This window comes from Pteronotus mesoamericanus, unplaced genomic scaffold (assembly GCF_021234165.1).
Source record: "Pteronotus mesoamericanus isolate MK-2021 breed Mesoamerican mustached bat unplaced genomic scaffold, CSHL_Meso_final contig_64, whole genome shotgun sequence".
NCBI classification, from domain to species: domain Eukaryota; kingdom Metazoa; phylum Chordata; class Mammalia; order Chiroptera; family Mormoopidae; genus Pteronotus; species Pteronotus mesoamericanus.
Window position 1 is genome coordinate 987,362 of NW_026555224.1, and position 21,088 is coordinate 1,008,449.

At 41.8% G+C, this 21,088-nt stretch overlaps 1 protein-coding gene across 1 annotated transcript in view; it reads right to left on the bottom strand.

Moving 5' to 3' along the window:
* Nucleotides 1-13,680: 13,680 nt before the first annotated feature.
* The window catches only part of HS3ST4 (heparan sulfate-glucosamine 3-sulfotransferase 4), a 384,539-nt gene continuing 377,131 nt past the window's right edge, over nucleotides 13,681-21,088 (bottom strand). The window contains exon 2 of the mRNA XM_054580877.1: nucleotides 13,681-15,619. Within this exon, the coding sequence (XP_054436852.1) occupies nucleotides 14,983-15,619 (637 nt within the window). The 3' untranslated portion in view covers nucleotides 13,681-14,982. The remainder of the gene's footprint in view (nucleotides 15,620-21,088) is intronic.

Genomic DNA, 21,088 nt, shown 5'->3' on the forward strand with positions numbered 1-21,088 from the left:
GGATGGGCAGATAGAGATTTACCTGAGGAGATCCCATGAATATGGTCGAGCCAATGCATCATGGCTGCTGAATTCCAGCTGACCAGAGGCAGAGGAGACATGAGGAAAGCAGAGGTCTATATGTGGCCCCTGAGGAAGGCTGAGGCTGTCTGTGGTCATTATCATTGGTTGCACATTAGAAACATTGGGAATAATTTTTTTTTCTTTTAAAGTTAAGGTTCTAATGTAATTGGCCTGAAATGCAGCTCAGGCATAAAGGTTTGTTTTTATTTTCTTTTTTTTTAAGTTCTCCAGGTAATTCTAACATGTAGCAATGTTAGAGAAATCCTGGGCCCGAAAATGCACTCAAAACTGACAATTAGAATTAAGATTTTCTGCTCAACTACCCATCTAAGACACCAGGGCTTTGACTGGGCAATGACACTTGCAATGGAAACAATCTGCCATTATTTATGGAGTTTAACTTCAGCTCTTGACACTAAAGCTGTGTCTGTGAGGAGGACTTTGGGGAGGGCATGGGAGAGGCTAAAATTGGATGATGAAGCTGTAGGGATGGGACAAGAATCAGCAATGTGCTGCCCTTGTTTGGTAAACACACCCAGTGCTTAATAGTGCCTAATGGTGCCTGTAATTGATGTCTAAAGTTATTTAAAAGTAAATTTACTAGAAAATAATTAGCAATTTTATAGTTCACTACTTCCTCATTTTGTGGATACATTTTTTTTTTCCAATGGTTTTATCAGGCACCACAGCACAACAGGCTATGAAATCACTTGCCCAAAACGTAGGTATACATGCGTCTTCTAAAGAGATAAATACATTTAAAAAATTGTTTGATTAGCTCTTTTCATCAATTGTAAAGTAGGGTTATCTTTCCCTCCACTACCGTCCCCTACCCGCTCTTCTCCTATTTGCAGCTGTAATAAATTATCCTTAATCAACATCAAGGAAAAGTAATAGGAAGGTAACTTAAGATGGCCTAGCTTTGATCTTGGGAGTTCTTAACCTTAGTAGTAACAGTAGGGAGGAAAATTGTTTCCTCATTAGGCCAGATACATCTACAGCTTAATGAGCTTGTAGAAATATTCATTACAACCTATTATTCAACTCTTTCTCTCTTCACCCAGCTAGTCCAGAGCTACAAGGAAAAATGGAATGGCAGAAATGAATTTACCAAAGATCTTACTAGAGAATTAGATAGCTGTCTCTGTCTTTTAAACTTCCTGTAGATGATAACTAGTTTCTGTATCTGTGAAATGGGTGAGATGATCTTTTCCATGCTCTCTACTAAGCATTGGTCCATGGACCAGCAGCATAAGCATCCTTGGAAGCTTGTGAGAAATGCAAACTTTCAGGCTCCTCCTCAAAACTACAGAAAGGGTATCTCTAGGGGTGTAAACCAGATATTTGTGATTTTATAAGTTTTTGGGTACTAGTTATGTGTACATGTGTTTGAGTTTAAGAACCAGTGCCTTCTGGGGATGCTGTTAGCATAACAGCAGAATGTGCTCTGGAAAAAAAAAATTGAAGCTTCTGGTCAAGGTGGTGGTATAGGCAGACAAGGCTTGCCTCTTCACACAACCACATCAAAATACCAACTAAAATATAGAACAACCATCACTCAGAACCATCAGAAATTGAGTTGAATGGAAGTCTGACAACTATGAAATTAAAGAAACTACATCCATCAAGATGGTAGGAAGGGCGCAGATAAGGAACAGGTTGGTTTCTTATCCATATGTGGTAGATAAAAATTCATCAGTGATATCCCAGGAGTGAGAAGGCCCAACACCACACCAGGTCCCCCAGCCCAGGATTCTGGTGCCAGGAAGACAAGTCCCCATAATTTCTTGCTGTAAAAAACCAGTGGGGAATGAGTTGGTGAAAGAAACTTCTGGAGCCCCAAGAAGTTCCAGTTAAAGAACCCACACACAGACTCATCTACTTCAACTCACTCCCTCTTGACCTCCAGTGCCAGGGTGGAAGACTGAAGGACACCAGTGGCATACTGGGAGAGGCTGAATTATCCAGTATCAGGGCAAGCAGAGGCCATTGTCCCTTTTCTGAGCCTACACCCAAAGAGCCATGGAGGCGGCAGGCTGGTGCTGTATCTGACTCCATCAACCTGGCTAACACTGTTTGAACCACCTTGGAGATCCCCAGAAACTCCACCCCAGCTACTTTTCCATATGAATGGTTGGTCTTGGATCATGTTTCACAACTCCCTAAATCCTTCTCGAAAAGCAACAGCTTGCCTCAGTGAGCTCCAGGCTGGCCACTAGCAACAGCCAGTCTAGATTCACAGCTTGGTTTCACTTGGGATCTCCAAGCCTAGCACAAGTAGCAGCCTTCTCAGATTTCTTTATAGCTCAGGAAAGGCAGCCCTGGGAAAAACACATGTGGGGGCTGACCTTGGTGTGCACACTCAGTGGATAGCTGCAGAACACTTTGGAGCACTGCCCCACTACCCCTGCACAGCTGTTCCTTCACAGAGGGCAGAGGTCTGTGGTAAGTGGTAACAGCCAGTACTCACAGGTTGAGTACCTTGAGGTTGAGTACCTCAAGGATGCACCTTGAGTACCCAACTTGGGTGATAGGGGAGGATGTGCCACTGGACCCTAGAGGACACTACTGTACTAAGTCGCACTACCAAGAAATGAAGTCAAAGCAGCTCTACCTAATACATAGGAACAAACACAGGGAGGTTGCCAAAACAAGGAGGCAAAGAAACATGGCCCAAATAAAAGAACAGATTAAAACTCCAGAAAAAGAGCTAAATGAAATGGAGATAAGCAATTTATCAGATGCAGAGTTCAAAACACCAGTTATAAGAATGTTCAAGGAACTTAGTGAGGATCTCTGCAGCATAAAAAAGATCCAGTCAGAAATGAAGTATTCACTAATTGAAATAAAGAACAATTTACAGAGAAACAACAGTAGAGTGGATGAAGCTGAGAATCAAATCAATGATTTGGAATATAAGGGAGCAAAAAACAACCAATCAAAACAACAAGAAGAAAAAAATAATTTAAAAAAATGAGGGTAGTATAAGCAGCCTCTGGGACAACTTCAAGAGGTCCAATATTTGCATTGTAAGGGTGCCAGAAGGAAAAGAGGAAGAGCAAGAAATTGGAAACATATTGGAAAAAATAATGAAAGAACACTTCTCTAATTTGGCAAAGGAAATACACATGCAAGTCTAAAGAGCACAGGGAGTCCCAATGAAGTTGGACCCAAAGGGGACCACACCAAGACACATCATAATTAAAGTGCCAATGGTTAAAGATAAAAAGAGAATCTTACAAGCAGCAAGACAAAAGCAGAGAGCTACCTACATGGGAACTTCCATAAGACAGTCACCTAATTGCTCAAAAGAAATTTTGCAGGCAAGAAGGGACTGACAAGAAGTGTTATAAGTGAATAAAAGCAGGGACCTACAACCAAGATTTCTCTGTCCAGCAAAGCTATCATTTAGGATGGAAGGGCAAATAAAGTGCTTCCCAGACAAGGTAAAGCTAAAGGAACTCATCATCACCAAGCCATTATTACATGAGATATTAAAGGGTCTTATTAAGAAAAAGAAGATCAAAACTATGAACATTAAAATGACAACAAACTCATAATATCAACAACTGAATCTAAAAAATAAAAACTAAAACAAGAACAAACTAAGCAAACAACCAGAACAAGAACAGAATCATAGGAATGGGGATCACTTGGAGGGTTATCATCTGGGAGGGGGAAGAGGGAGGAAGAGGGAAAGGGTGCAGGGATCAAGAAGCATAATGGGTAGGAACAGAATAGACAGGGGGAAGTTAAAAATAGTATAGGAAAGGGAGAAACCAAAGGACTTACACTCAGGAACCATGGACATGAACTAAGGGGGGTATTGCTGAAGGGAAGAGGGGTACGGGGTTGAGGGGGGCAAAGGGAAAAAAATGGGACAACTGTAACAGCATAATTAAAAAATTTTAAATATTGGAAAATGCTATCAAAATTCTGGGTATTATTGTTTCCCTTCATATTGTTAAGTGTGAATGTCACAGAAATACTATGACATATGGGCCCAGAAAACTCAAATTGTACCTTTTTCAAACTCTTTATATGTGTTGTTAAATCTTAAAATATTTAGAGGCAGACACACATAAATTAGGCTGGTATAGGACTTTAAGACTTTTGGTGGTTGGGGTGAGCAGTGACCCATACTCATTCTGCTTAAAAACAATAAAATTGTGCAGAACACATGAAAATATTTCTACGAGATGAATTTGGTTTGAGGATCAATAGTATACATCATACAAATACTTGGACTGTTTAACAAAAATGTGTCCCGAATATTCCTTTTATTACTTTTCTTATTTTTCTTATAAGAATTAATTGTTAAGAGCCTTGTGAAGTCCAGTAATTTTCCCCTGAGTGACAGATTATTTGGGCCATTTCCCCCACCATTTAATAAAATCATCTCTGAGAAGATATTGGAAGTCTTAGAAATTAAACAACAAAGGTTACTGAGCAGTAAATGATTATATTTGAGAATAGCAAAGAAATTGTAACTTGGGACAAGCAAACCATGAGGAACCATAGGCAAGTCCAGACAACAAAGGAGATGAGTGTTCATTTATAGGGGAAAGGAGGAAGTAGGAAGGGTTGTTTTAACAAAAGTTTATTGGAGGAAAGAGTTGGAAGTGGTGGCAGCCTCTGACTGGCTGTGGCAAGAGCAGATTGCTGTTGCTGAGCAGAGAGGAAATCTTCCTTCTCCCTTGTGGACCATGCAAACTGTGATGGTTGACAGCGTGTGAGAGTACTCACTTCATGGCTTCCTAACTCTATTTCAAATTCAATTTCCTTTATTCATTTTCACAATGTTATCATTTCTCTCTGGGTAAAAGGCTCTGTTCATTCTCTCTGGTCACAAAGCACTTGGTAAGATCAAGAACTAGAGGGCAGTTTTCTGGAATAATGTCATTGAGGGACTCTTTCCAAGGTCATTCTTAGCAACACTGGATATCAGGAGTAGCCTCTCTATTTCAATGGACTATAATGATATAATGGCTGTTTTAAAGAAGGAGGAACTCTGTAAATGGGAGGAGACTTACCCCAGAGAGAAGCAACTGACAAGAAGTTCCATCTGGTCTTTAAGCATGAGTACTGTTTTGCAGGGACGGTATCACAAGTACAGATTAGCTGTGTAGGGATAATGACAAATCAGTGTGGCAGGAGCCTTGAGTATGCAGTGGTTGCCAGGGTGGAGGCCAGAGCAGTGGTTTAGAGACAGGTTGTAAAAATCCTTATAGGCTAAACTGAGGAATTTGGAATCTATCGTGTAGGCAATAGGGAATCACAGAAAACATTTCATTGGTTTTCCTAGCATCTCCTTTTGGAATCATTCTTCCCCATTCAAAAATTATTCTTCTCAAGTTGTGAGGGGAGGGGCTGACTCTACCCAGTCCCCCAGTGTGTCTTAAGTGAGGCTAGAAAAGTGCTTTAGAGCCTTGGCCACATGACTGGTTCCTGAGTAATCATATGACCCATTTTTGATAGTGCTCTAAGGAAAATATGTTTTTTGTGCAAGTAAGAGTGGTGTAGGCACAACTGCAAACAACCTCAATAATATCGTGTGAAGAGGCCCAGAATGATAAGACTCTGGTTATGTGGAAAGAGGTCAGAGGAGGCAAATTTTTGGAAGACACAGGTGGTAAAAGAGAGGGGACTCGAAAAGAGCTCCTGGATGAAGCCAGACCTCAACCACTAACCTTTTGGGAATCTCAGTTACATGAGCCAGTAAATTTCTTTTTTTAAAACTTTTTATTTTTATTTTTTATTGTTCAAATACATTTGTCTCCATTTTCCTCCCAACACTTTCCCCTGCCCCACCCACTCCTACCTCCCACCCTCAATCCTTCCCCACTTTGGCTTTGTCCATGGGTCCTTTATTCATGTTCCTTGATTTGACTCTTCCCCGTCTTTTCCCCATTACCTCCTCCTTCCTTCCCTCTCATTACTGTTGGTTTATTTTTTCTTTCAATGGCACTGGTTATATTTTTCTTGCTTGTTTGTTTTGTTGATTAGGTTCCACTTATAAGTGAGATCATATGGTATTTGTCTTTCACCCTCTGGCTTATTTCACTTAGCATAATGCTATCCAGTTCCATCCATGCTGCTGCGAAGGGTAGTAGTTATTTTCTTTTTTTCTGCTGTGTAGTATTCTATTGTGTAAATGTACCATAGTTTTTTGATTCGCTCATTTACAGATGGGCACTTAGGTTGCTTCAAGCACTTGGCTGTTGTCAGTTGTGCTGCTATGAACATTGGGCTGCATAGGTTCTTTTGAATTGGTGTTTTGGGATTCTTTGGGTATAATCCAGCAGTGAGCCTTTAAATTTCCTTTAGTCTTTCATTTTGCTTGAATTGTGCTGTCACTTCCAGTTAAAGTGACATTAAAGAAGGGGTAAAGAGCTAGGGATCCAAGGCAAAAAGACAAAATAATGAGACGTGTGGAAGAAGTCAAGATCCTGCCATTGCTGGTGACTTTTAAAATTTATAATAATGAAAATCATAGCAAGCCTACTGCGCTCTTTCTTTTGGCCAACTCTTCTTGTAAGCTCCCTGCATGTAAGCTCCCTGACTCAGCTCTCACAACTGTCTTGGGAAGTGGGCACTGTCACTGTCTCCACCTGATGCATAAGGGACAGCAAGTCTAGAAGAAGAGAGAAAATCTCAACTTTTTCCATTTGGCCAACTTTCTTGATCAGGAGAACAAGGGGAGGAGGTCTGTGCAGGGATAGAGGGCTTGAAAAAAGGTGGAAATATTTGGAACAAATAAAGGAAGCCTAGGAAAAGAGCTCCCAGGGAAAAATGAAAGGAATAAAGAACCGAACTGAGAGCATAGCTGAGGTTAGAAACCAGAGATTTATAGAGATCCCAATCTACACTCTGCCCAGAGCACCAGGGCAGAATGAATGGGTGTTGGGATCTGACTGGGGTGCTGGTCTTCAGTCTATGATTTAGACTCAGTCCTCAGATGGGCTGCCGAGGGCATAAATAGCTCCCATTTTGTGTTTTGTCATTTCTTCCCTCTCAGCACCATAGCAGGGCAATGAAGGTCCTTAATTCTGAAGTACTTTGCACAAGTATTCCAAGAAGATCCTCTCCCTGGGACCCTTTGTAGGCACTTCTACTGGAAACAAAACTAAGAAATCTTTCCTTGTCCAAATGATGGGAAAGAGGCTATTTAATGATCCTTCAGAAAGTCTTGCATTTGATCGTCAAAGCCACATGGAATCTGCAGCCGTCACCTGGAATGCTATCTGTCTTTCCTCTCGGGATAGAGGGAACAAAACTGGTTGCTTACTATGGCTTTCCCCATAAATTATCAGAAAGAACACACACCATATTTTTTTCTTTGTGCCACATATTGTAAATTTTTGATCTTCCCAAGGCTGTTCCCATAATCTTAGAAATAAACTGATAACAAAAACTCAGCCACTAAAGGCACATAGGGAAAATATTCTTTGTTAAAGAGACACTGTTGTCACCAAGCTGCAAGTTAAGATGTGACAGAGGGGATTGGGCTTTTTGAATTTTTTAGGGAAAATTCAAAATTCAAATTTTAGGGAAAATTTGGAGACAGGTTGTAAAAATCCTTATGAGCTAAACTGAGGAATTTGGAATTTATCATGTAGGCAATAGGGAATCACAGAAAACATTTTATTTGTATATGTTGATTATATACATCCTTCCACTGGGCACAGAGCTGTGTGAGGCCTGCTGTGTCCCACGCACACAGTCCCAGCTTTGTTTTGTGGGCCCGTGTAAAGGCAAGCAGGGCATGGAGCAGCAAACTCCCAACAGTTCAAGGACCACAATTGGTCATTTTCCCAACCTGTTTCCAGCCTCATCCTGCTATTCCAGCTCATTTCAGTCCTCCCCCCACATTTGTCCCAGGATATTTTATGTTTCTTCCACGTATGGAAAGATTAAAAAGAAAAACAACAGAAAAGTTGGAAATTTTCAAAAAGTTTAATATCAACCCTTTTCTCAAATTGAGACTCCAAGGAAGGAGATATCCAGCATCTTCTATAGGCCAAGATCCCTTTAATAATCAAGTTCTAGAACTGAGCATCCTATCCAGTCTTGTTTATGGGCTGGACTGCTCTTGCACCTTTCCAGACAGGTGGCCATCTTTCTCTTATGTAAGCTTCATGAGAAACAGTGATGGGACCTCGTGTTCAAAACCCGTCCTTAAACAGAGCACAGCTATGACACGTAAACACGTAGCAAATAAGTGGTGAATGAAATAAATGAGGATTTCACAGCTTTCTTGGTTTGCTGTAATAAGCATTACTGCCAAAAATTTCCTTCTTGTGTCTAATTTAGTTGATTATATACAAACATGATTCCCAATAGCCTTCTTGGGACATCAGTTTGCTCCTTATCCAAAGCAGCCTCCCCTGGTTCACCAGCAGAATGTATGCTGAGCAAAGCACAGTGGGAAGTGATGTGAACTGGTCAAACACACAGGTGGAGGTCCATCCAAAGGTGTGTTCTTTGCAGAGCTCAGGAAGCCTCTTCAGCCCAGCATGGTTAGCATCCCCCAAGGTAAGAGCCCTGTCTGCAGTCAGGGGCAGCAAGTCCAGGCATATTTAGAATCAAGCATAAACTCAAGCCTTGATTCCAGAAAAATCTCCCTGTTAGCAGTTGTAGAAGCATCCCAGTTCTGTGACCAATCTGTTAGACAAAGTTACTTTTAAATACTTTTGGTTTATCTCCTTAACCTCTGATGTGACGGCAATGGAAAGTGCACTGGACTAGAAGTCAATAGATCCAGGTTGGAAGTGTCTCTTCTGCATTACCTAGAGTACGACAGGATGCTTTCTCCTTTTGTATCAATAAAATTGAGATATAAGACATGAACCCTGAGGGTCCTTCACATCAAACTTCTCAGCGCCACTCTGCTGACCTGCATCTGGATTCCTGCATTAACTTTTTCTAGTTCTCAAAGAACCTCTGAAATTTCTCCCTCACTTTACATTTCATTTCATTTATTTATTTATTTATTTACTTTTGAATAACCTCTCCTGGAGAAATACTATAGGATCCAGGTTCCCGAGGCACATGGAAGAGCTAATCGGGCATCTCTGTAAGGGGAGGCTTCTCTTAGTGAGATATGGGTGCTGGAAGATAAGAGCAAAGAACAAGAAATGAATTAGGAAAAGAAGCTATCCAGAAAACTTGTGAGGAAGTACTTCCAAGGGCCAGGTGGCTAAGGAGAAAGGTGTCTACTACTCTGGGTCTCAGTGTGAATGTAGATCTTTATCTTGGACCAAGGAGTAGGGAATGAGTTTGTCATGCCTGAATCTGGCCAGTGAGAAGTCAACCCAAATGAACTCTACATCTCACATTCAGTCCTACTGGTGCCCCACAATTAGCACAGCAACAGGGTATTCTGGGCCTGCTTGGAACAAGAAGCAGCTGTGAGAGAGCTCTTTCTGACCCCCAAACACAGTCAGTTATTTAGTTCTAGCCTACTCATTGACTCAAGGATGAGATTGAGATAGGTCATTATGCTACTTCAGAATCACCCTTTTCCAAGTGGTCCAGAAAGATTAGATGGAATTCAAACTGATCTTTCCTGGGCTTAGAGAAAAGATTATGAAAATACCCTTTAAAACTGTGTCCACTGCTGTTATTCAGGGCAGGTTGTACTGGTGCGTCTCTCTCCTGTTATCCCCAGTGCAGCAACCTGTATTGTGGTTTTGTTTCAGTCATTGCATTGCTTTGGAACTTTGGAAATAACCCTTAAATTCCCAAACCATCAATGTCCTCATCTGAAAAATATGGGGGTAAAACTTATGGATTATCCCTACCTAGAGGACAAGTCTATATTATATTGTAATCCCATTTAAGATGTATAAGTATATTTTAATTTTAACTTATTGATTTTAGCACATTTTCAGAGAAGTTGGATGTCTATTGGTCTGTTTTTTTTCCAGGTATATAAGCCAACAAGTAGCTGACAGCTAAGGGAAGAGGGTCATCCTGTGACCTTGGCCTTTGACAAGTACATGGAAGCTATAGGTAATGATAGTGGTGGTGGGGTTCTTTGGAAGGACCTATGTCCCCTATTAGTGGCTTGGCTATGGTTACTTAAAGAAAAGAGACAACAGCTTCCCTTTAGGGAGAAGATTATCCTTGAGAGCAATGTTCCTCATACATACTTCTCTCTTTTTTTCTCCCAAATCTCTGTATAATACCCTTCTTAATGATCCAATTTTAATTTTTTTATGTCTTTTATTTTGATAGTATATACCTGTTTGTGCTTTAGCCTAACTCTGGAGCATAAGAATGGTCTTATGATGTGGGATGAAGCAAAATTTAGCTGACTGTGGTGTCTTTAATGCCACAAGTACTTGGTCGTCCTTTTTCTCTCACTGCCCCCCTACCTTCCCCCTCTCCAGTTCATGTTTCCACAGCACTTTGTGCATCTTTCTCATAACAGTGTAAACATTTATGGTATGTATTTCTCTTATATTCATCTTGCTCAGTAGGCTGGGAGCCCTGTCAGAGCAAATCAGCTTTGCTCACTCCCATATCTCTTGCCACTTGGTCACTCTACACATATTTTTGGAATAAAAGCCTCAAAGAAACATGATTGACTCTAGAGTAGTGGGGTGTACCTGTGCCTAGGGACACTAGAGACTCCTGCTCATTTTCTATCTGTGGACACACACTCCATACATTTCCTTGGCCTGCATTTCTTGCTTCAATGAAAGGTGACATACTGGTTTCATGTATCTCTTATCCCTGGAAATGACTCGTGCTCACACCCTTCAGAAGCTAGCGATCATATGAACCCATCTCTCCCCACCCCAATGTGTTGAAGAACCCGAGGAGATCCCCCAACCCCACTTTATTTTCAGAACCATGTGAGAACTCCCAAGCACTTGCCCTGGTTCTCAACCTTCCATGTTGTCCATGTCAACGTTTAGGAGTCAGAGTTCCAGGCATAGAATTTGAAGCCCAGAAGCTTGAAAACATCACCCCCATTTCCATCTCAAGAGGACCTGTTTGGCCCCCTGTGGATAAGACACGGTGCCTTGTATCTGAAAGGATCTCGAGTGTGGACCCAGGAAAAAGCCAGAGTGAAGAGATCATGTGTGTCTGTGTGTGTGTATGGTGGCCGGTCCCAAGGTTTTGTATTTGAATGCTAAAAATACAGCCAGTTCTAAGCTATTTATAGATGGCTTTTTCCTGACCTTAGCTTTGGGCAAAATCACTTTCCCTTACCATTCTCATGATTGTCCAGTTTAAATAAAGATATATCCTTGAAATACTACAGAGGCATGTTCTGGAAGAGGTATGAGGAAACTCCTCCCTTCTCTTCCTCTTCCTCTTTCTCCTTCATCTTTTTCATGTCAGCATCACCAATATCATCACTCTCTACTGTGTCAATGAAGCACCTTATTTTTAAAATAATATTTTCCCATCATTTTGGTTATCACAGAAACTCTGGTGATCGGCCAGTAGGAATTACATAAATCCATATTAGAGATATGAAAACTAAGGTTCAGATGGGTAATGTTACTTGCCCAAGACATTGATAAAGGCCAGAATAAAACCAGCTACCTTTCTTCTGTCATGAGGAAGACACCTTCTTTGGGGAATAAGGAGGCTGAGGGTGGGCAAATGGGAGGGGGCATAAAAGTCATGAAACTGGAAGAACCAAGGGGTTGAGTTTTTAAAGAAGTGAGACTCAGATTAGGAGTCCTATTATCATGGAATGGATCAGGCCACACTCCCCTCAACTTAAAATTCAGTCTGCGAGGTTCCCAAAGGTTGTGGGCAGTTCCTGGGAATGGCCACATCTTTACTGCTCTCAGGTAGAAAGATAAATGAGGCTGATGAATGCTTTTGGTGTTATTCTTGCTGTGTTTAGAGCTGATAGGTCTAAGTGTCAAGGTCAAGGCTTTCATACCTTTCAGGTACAGAATGACCCTGACAAAGGAAATAAATGTAAGAGCAATGACAGCAGCACTATCCAGAAAGATGGATTCTCTTTTTCTGTTCTCTGAACCTCACATAACAGTCTTTCCACAGCTGTGAATCATCCATTTGAGGGAAGGGAGGGGAACAGAAAATTAAATATAATTTATGCTTTGCTAATTGAAATCAAATACAAAACTCATTCTCCCATGAGTTGCAATGCTCACATTTAAATAGGGTGGAAGTATTATTAACCTGACTCCATTTTAGCAGATTGACTTAGCTTTTCTGGATAGGAAATAATTCTTTTGTCAAGTTTCCCCACTGACAAAGCAGATGTGGCTTAATGGCTCACCCCTGGGGCCAAGGGGATCAAGGTGGAGTAGATACTGTAGAAAATAGAACTTAGACATGTCAAGGTTGCATTTCTTTTCAGAACCATGAGGTTTTGACCATGTCATCAAACAGACCCTTAAGATAAAAATCCTTAAGATCTCAAGGCTTAGCCTCTGCCCTATTTCTCTGGACTTGCATACTACTATACGCAAGAGGGTATAAATGTGCTAAGGGGGTGTTCCCTACTTTTCTTTCCCAGGTGAAATGGTTTTTAACCATCAGCTAACCATATTAAAAACGTATTAGCTTGTTATGTATGTGAGGACACATAGGGACTAGGTTCCTCTTTAAACAGCACATAAAGTCTTGATGTTGTGGGTTCATGAGGACATGCAGACTGCCAGGGAGATGAGAAATGAAGGGGAGCTGTGACTGACGGGCTGAGTCAACATGTGTCTATTCAGGAGAGAAGAGATGAGGGGAGGTTACAGAAATGGTCATTCTTACCTGGTGGAAAGTCATCTGTAAAGTTTTTCTACAACCAGATGCTCTTTTAATCTTCTAAGTTGTAAAATCACTCTTTACCTAGTCCCCATTGAACTTCCCACTGAAAGAGACCATGTTCCCCCAAGGAAACCATAAAAGTCTGGGGACCACTTCTTTTGGAAGTAGCACCACATAAGCATATGAGGAGGGTGGGAGGGCAAAGAAACACGTGGTAAGACGTTCCTTCTGTTGTTCTCAATCCCAGCTTCCATATAAATATTTTTGGAAGGACAAATGCCCAGGCCCACCCTGGAGATTCTGATTCCTCAAGAAGTCTGGAATGGGGCTCAGGAGTCTGTGGCTTGAACAACCCCACAGCTGACTCTAACATGTAAGTGGACTCAATCCTTGCTCATCATATAAAACAAGGCCCCAAATCAGCAGCCCACCATACTTCTTTTAAACAAGCATGCAGTTATGCATTTTCTTTCTTGAAATAGGTATGCATGTGTATTTTTATCTATATAAGTGTAGTGACGATATAATATGTTGCTTTCAGCTCAATAACCACTTTCTTATCTGGAAAAAAATTATTTGTAAGGTTGTTTGTAAATCTGGTATATCAGCTCATTCCTCACCAGGACCAGTTAAGATTGGAAAAGAGGTACCCCTTGCAGAAGCCACTTCCTTTGTATTATTTCAAGGTTCCTCTGTCTCTGCAGACAAGACCCCTGGAAGACTGTCCACTCTGGGGCCTTCCAGCCATCCCAGAGAAGGGGCACTCCCAGCATCTGAGAGCAGGGGTGGGCTTGGAGGTGAACCACACAAACACGCCATCAAAACCCATTGATCAGGTTGCATTAAGCTTTATAACAACACAGTTTTCATTTAGCGGGAGAATGACAGTTTAATAACAGCTGAACAGTGTTAACTCCCCCCACTCATACATGTTTCCAATTTTACTAGAACAGTTCCTGGTTTGGGAGATCTGTCAACAAGGGCTTTATGTCAAATGCTGCATTTTGATCAAACCAAACTAATGGGAAGCGACACTTTAGTCAGCAGCCCTTGAAGGGGGTGTCTCTGACAGCCCTTGCTTTCCCCCACCCCCATAAACTGGATGTGACAAGTGGAGTCAGCCCTCCTGTCACTTCCCAATATGTGCTATCTCTGAATAGAGCAAATGAAGCATGAGATGACCACTGGGGGACATGGTGCAGCACATAGACAATGGTGACTGGTCCCCTGTTGATTGTGTGGCTAAGGGTTATTCATAACATAAGACATGCCAACTTTTTCTGGTCCTTGCCTCTCCAGGGACCCTAAGGGACAGAGTCCACCCCAAAAGCATGTCTCAGAACCATAGTGCTTGAGGGGAGGACCTGCAGGTATGGAGAGTCCCCACAAGAGGACTTTCTTTTTTTGCTCCCAGAGATGGCATTCATCTTTACCAAGATTGGGGCTCTGAACTCAGCCACTGCCTCACGGCTCTGAGAGCAACCCCATGTGCCTAAAGCTAACACAGGGGCATTAGCTAAGCTTCTCTGGCACCCAGATACTCATGAAGAGAGAGATCCAACCCTGCTCAGAGGGCTCTTGGAAGGGTTTCCAGGGGTGTCAGCTTTTTTTTGGTGAGGAATGTGCATGCCCCTCCCTTCATAAGGTGTGGAGGGAGGAAGTCACAGGGTTGTGGGATGAGACCTTTCAGGAAGGCTAGGGATTCCTTAGAATGAGGACCCTGCCCCTAGGAGTCCTGGAGCACTCAGCATTCTGGAGAGATGCCACAGCAGTTTATAGAATAGAGGCCTGGGCCAGACATGGAGCTAGAGCTAAGGCTTCCCAAAGCAAGGTGAAAGCACCCAGAGCAGGCCTTCCTCTTTTTTCACTTAAACAAACATTCATGGCACTATTTTCCACCTTGACAGCCATTCAATCCTGTCTTAGACTCTGCTAGCTAGTAGAAGACAAGAATTAGCAGTAGATTCTGGTGGCCATCTAGTCAACCAGATGTCTCTGTCCAGGCAGGCCTGGCTACTCCACAGGGCAGCAATCCTGACTGGACAAAGGAGGATTCTAGGTGGCCTCCCAGCAAGGTTTACGCTGCAGACCCTCGGGGATTCAGGACTCTGGTAAGGGTTCTCCTTAGCTACTCCCTAGCTTTCCCTCACATCTCTAGCCTCATTTGTCACCCTCTTCTTGTTCCCACTGGAAGTCTTGACCAGTCATTTGGTAAAACATCATGTTGAAGGGCTTGTAGAATTTCCGCAGTCTCTGGATCACATCTGGGTCGATGCGAGGGTGAGTCCGACCTTTGCTCTTGCCTAAGCACCTCGGGGCACTGCTGTCTTCTGGCTTCTTGAGGCAAGGGAACCCCTTGGTTTTATTGAAATAGAAATGTTTCTCAGTCACAACACGTGTGAGGCCTAGAAAATCCTGTACTTTGGCCATTTCCCCGGCGGGGTCTACTATGAGTCGCTCCCCACTGACAAAGAGGATCTGGGAGAGGGGGAAGTACTGAAGCCAGTTCTCCAGGTGCAGAGCGTAGATTCCTATGCGGATGGCACTCCAGGAGGCATCAATCAGCCCCAGGGTCCGGTTTTTGAAGGCGAGCACCTCAAAGGTAGGGATCTCGGGCTTCTTTGACAATGTCTGCGTGTAGTCGGAGATGGCCCTGGTCACCGGGTTTCTCACCACCACAATCAGTTTGATGTCCTTGGCCATGGAGTGGATGCGCTTAGGTGCCTCATTTGTCACAAAGTAACTTGGCGTCTTCTCCATGGTTATCTGCCCATCCACAGTCTTAGGCATCACATTTCTGGAAGAGGGAGAAAAAGGAAAAGAGTGGTTATTCCTGTCCAGAAATATTTTAACTTTTTGCACAAAATGTGTGATATAAATAGTCTCATGGGGAGCTACCAAATTCATTGATAAACACTTGAAAGTTCTTTTTTAACTACATGTCCCACTAGAATTCTGATTATAGAATTATCAGAAAAAAGCAGCGTAAAACTTAGGGGTTCATGCTTGGGAACCTTATGCACTTAGGTTTAAACTGCTGCTCTATCTCTTACTAGGTGTTTAAGATAAATATACTTTTAATTTACCTATGTATTAGTTTTATAATCTTGGAAATGGAGATAATAATAATGCCTACTTCAACCTGCAGTATGAGGATTAAGGGAGATGATGCTTGTATAGCATTTAGCATAGAATCTGGAATGTATAGAAGCTTAATAAATCAAAGTTATTATTATTGTTGTAGCAGATCTTGGAAAATGTTTGAGCTCAACAAAACCTCAAAGATTATCTAGTCTGGGGGTTGCAAACTACTACCTGCCTTCTGTTTTTATAATGCCTGCAGTTAAGAGTGATTTTAAATCTTTAAATGGTTGGAAAAAAACAGGATAATAATAATAACATTTTGTGATGCATGAATATTATGTGAAATTGGAATTTCTATGCTCATAAATAAACTTTCATTGGGACACAGCCAGACTCATTCCTTTACATGTTGTCTAGAGCTGCTTTTGCACACAGCAGGGTTGAGCAGTTGCACCAAGACAATATGACACAAAGCCAAACATATTTACTCTCAGGCCCTTTGACAAAGAGTTTGCTGTCCCTTGGCCTAGTCTGACCACTGTGCAAATGAGGAAACTGAAGCTCAGAGACAGAGGATGAGACAGACTTTGTGATCTCAGCAAGCTGAATCACATCCTTGAATCTCCTCGTCCTTATTTGTAAACGCCTAAAACATACCTCAAATTCAGCTGAGAATAAAAATGCATATAGCATGAAAGTATCTACATAGGTTTGGGTCTACAAGTGGGATTCCTTCTTTCTTTGTTCCAGGGTTGCCCAGTGAGCCAGTGATCGACCCTATGCCATGGCCCATGTCTCTTGCTTTCCTTGCTAAGGTTGCTTCTTCAAATCCACCCTCTATCTATATTTACCCTCAGAGTGGCTTTGTCTAATTGGGAGCTTTAAGATATTAAAGGACTTGGATGTTATTTGTCCCCCAATTGCAATGTGGCAGGCCTACCAGTGATAAAGTGAGGCTCAAGATCCTATTATACAGTCAATTTGCTATAGGCATATGTAGACCAAAGTTAATTGACAATAAACCTGTTCAATACCTGTCAGTACAGCAGGCCATCTGCCACATGTGCTCCATTAAGTCTATTCACTTCCCAGCCTTGCACCAAAGTGGTACATTCAGGATTACACAAGACCTCTTTGTTACAATGACATGCTTTTAAATGTCTCAGCTAATAAAGCTTAATACAAGGAAAGATCCCTTAGCTTCCCCTACCATAATTAAATTTATTTACTATCGCATGTGTAGAGAAAGAATGACTTTTCTTTTATCTCTAATTCACATGCTCTGTCAATAATTAATTGCGACTGGGTTTTGAGCTTTCTCAGAAAGCACTGTTATTAGGCAAGAAGAATTTGCTTGGTAGAGAAATTCACAGTTAGGTGTTGTCAGAGCATAATGGTTGGGAAGCATGGAGTTTTCAGATCACAGCAATAGCCTTGGCCAAAATCATGCTCATCTTGGACTAACACATTCTTCAAAGTATTTTGAATGTCTTTATGTTTATGTGTCTGTGTGGCTTGTGCTAGATTTAACTGTCTCATTTGAAGGTACAGGGCTAAGGAACATAGCCTTTGGGAGTCATATGTTTTAAGAGTTCTGACTACCCACATCACCTCAATGAAGTTACTTAATCTACTTTGAGCCTCAATTTTCTCATCTAAAAATCAGGGTTAATCAGAGTCCCCCCCCATAGAACTGTAATGAAGATTGAATGTGATAATGTAGGCAAATCACTTAGAACAGTGCCCAGTAAGGCCAGCATTTTAAAAACTTAAACCAGGGACATAAGGTGATTGGCACAGCAATTCTTAGAGAACAGCAAGGAAAAAATATTTACATTTGACCAAATGGAAAAGTTCAACAGCATGGAAACTAAGGAACCAATCTAGAAAAAAAGAACATTCTGATTTCAAGCCACTATCACCAACCATACTTCCCAATCTGGAAGCTGATGACCAATGAGGGAGTTACTGCTAATTCAGCCAGAGTTTAAGGAATACACTGACTTCCTATCTTTATTTCAATTGGAGAGATATATTCTCTTATCACAAAACTCATGTCCTATTATGAAAACATTAAGTAAACAATAAATACCTGAAGGTAGGTATCTTTACAGGGGCCTCTCTAGAGTTTTGTCCTTCAGGTGTATCTTTGTTTGTTGACTTTGTTGCATTTTTCTTTCCAACAAGAACAGCTGGTAGGTTTCTCTTCTCAGTCCTCTGCTAGTCACTTCTAGACCTCAGTGTTTGTCTTTCCATTAAGCCCTATTCAAATTCATCTCCTTCACTTTGGCTAAGTGCTATAGTCTGTTAAGATCTTGAGTCTTTTATCTGAAGTATAGGGGATGAAACGGTATCCAGCCTATAAGCAAGTGTGTAGAGGAGAGGACATGTGTGCCTAGCTCAGTGCTCAGTGCAGAAGAGAATGAGAGGAGGTGCTGGAGAAGGTAAAGGGGCACAGAAGACCCTAAACAGCTTTGATCATCATGTTATGGATGAATTAAATCATGTAATTTAGGAGAGTTCCTGCATTTGGGACAAACATGATAAGGCTGTTTCACTGAGCCAAGATACAACTGTTGTGGCAAGAGTTAACCAGGGTTTTTGACCAGTAAGAAGATATCCAGAGGTAGCTTGAAATTTATGAAGTAGCAATTCTCCTTTCCAAAGTGATTTTTCATTCAGTTTTATTCATTCACTCATTCATTCATTCACTCATTCATTCCATAAATGCTCACTTCTATATCTGGCAATGAACCAGTGAACAAAACACAGTCCCTTCCTCCACAGAGTGACCAGTCTAACTTCTACATCTGATAAATGGAGAGCTCTTTTTTTTCTTATCTTTATCTGAGGACATTTTTTTTTCATTGTTTTTAGAAAGAAAGGAAGGGATAAAGGAAGGGAGAGAAGAAGGGAGAGAGAGAAACATTGATGTGAGAGAGAAACATAGATCGGTTGCCTTCTGTATGTACCCAGACCAGGGATCATACCTGCAACCTAGGTATGTGCCCTGACTGGGAATTGAACCTATAACCTTTTGGTGTATGGGATGATGCTCCAACCAACTGATCACACTGGCTAGGCTGGAGAGCTCTTTATAGTATTACATAAATAACTATTTTAATCAACAAATCAGGTATCATTACTATTCCAGTTCTACAGAGAAGGAAACAGACTCAGAACATAAAGATGGTTCTCAAGATCTCCTTGAGTGAGCATGTCTTTGGTTTCTAAGCTCACTGGCAAACTCAGTACCAGTGCAAGTGCCTAACACCAGCTCTTGGCAAACAACAGGTGCTCAATAAATATCTGTTGAATGAATTCTCACCTGGGCCCTTGATCTGGCAACTATTTCTCTACTTCTCCTTGTCTTCCTCTTCCTGGAGAAGTAGAGGAGGCATCTCTCCTACTGTACAAAACAAACTTCTCTCCAACTGGGCTTTGGATCTTATCTCCAGCTACCTTCTCAATAACTTCTCACCCCAATTCTCCTTTTCTTTCCTGGTGTTAAGTAAGTCCTTGACTAGATCTGATGATTCAACATGCCTGTGTTCTGTTTGCATATCTTGGTGTGCCTGAAAGAAGACCAGTCACAGAGGAAGGTTGTGAGAAAAGGTAAGAGTTAGAAAATAAGATCATGGTGTGGACAGGAAACTTATCCTGGAGAGTCTTCTAGGCCATGGGAAAGATACTGGATTTTATTCTCTGGGTGAGGAAGGTCACTGAGGAATACTGAACAGGGGAATATAATATGATTACATTTTAAGAGATTTTTTTTTTAGCTGCTTTGCTGAGAACAGACAAAGGAGTAGCAAGAATAGACAAAGGCAACCTGCTAGGAAGCCATTTCAGGACAGCAGGTTGGAGATGATGGTAGTGCAGACACGAGTGCAAAGTGCAATGTGGTAAGAAGTGGTTAGAACTGGATGCATTTTAAAAGTAGTGACAACCATCCTTTATGATGGATGTGATATATGTGCAAGAGAGAGGCATCACAGCGACTCCAGTATGGTTGGCCTGAGTCTGTGGTTAAATAGAAGTGCTGTTTGTGAACTGGAGAATACAGGGAAAGAAGCAGGTTTCAGGGGAAAGTAACAAATCTGACTCTGGACTTGTATTATGAGGTATGTGCTACATACTCAAGTGGAGGTGTTGAGTAATCACCTTGATACAGGATCCTGAAGTGCCACATTGGAGGAAGACATTCATGTCAGGTGCTTACAGTCCATCATCCAATAGAAGATGGGACCTGACCGTGAGTTCCTTTGAATAGAAATGGTATTTAGATGCTGGGTGTGCAAAATTTTTTTTTAATTCCATTACAAAGATTTCACTACCTTCTTTCAGTTCTCAAAGTCCTCAATAACTATCTATTACAGAGCTTAGAGCAATGTCATGATATGATTTTTCCCTATGCCCATGATTGCTGGTCTCAGTTACGGGGAGCCATGGGTAATGCTTCACTTACCTTTGTATCCCCAGTGTCTAACAGTACTTTCTACATAGGAGCTGCCCCATCAATACCTATGGTGTTGGATGAATAAATGAATGACATACATATGAAAACATGATCCCTGGGAGTCAGGAGAATTGGGGCAGTTTGTTGAGCATGGCTCCTCTGAGTAGGTTTTCCATGCGTGGGCACTCAGGGTTTTTGAGTTCCACACCATTCCTCTCTGAGAGACCATGCACTTCAGTGTGGAGCATATGGTGAGAAAACATTGCATCTGGGCTTGGAACAGCTCGTTAACAGTATCTAGGGTGCTCAGAGCAGCCGTGACATCAGCGTCAACACACAGTCCTGAAGCAAAAATCATTCCGTGAGAGCACACAGCTGCTCTCACAACCCCAAATGTTTATGAGACACTCTCCAAGTCACTCGCCCCCTCCCTACCCCGCTCCCCTGTTGGTGGTGCTTTGATGAGTCCCAGCTCCATTTGAATGTAGGTCAGCCTTTTGGGGTCTCACAGGAAACAATGGTAACAATAGTGTCATGCAAGAGTTGTCATACATCGTTTACTGAGTACTCACTCTATGCTATGTTCTGTGGTTGAGATTTCAAATCCTGACAGCAGACCTAGGTCTCTAATCATTTTCAGACATTGGACTCTACAGTCTAGTGGTAAGGAGCATAGCCTCCAGACTTACTGAATTTGAATCTGCTTATTAGCTGTGTGACTTT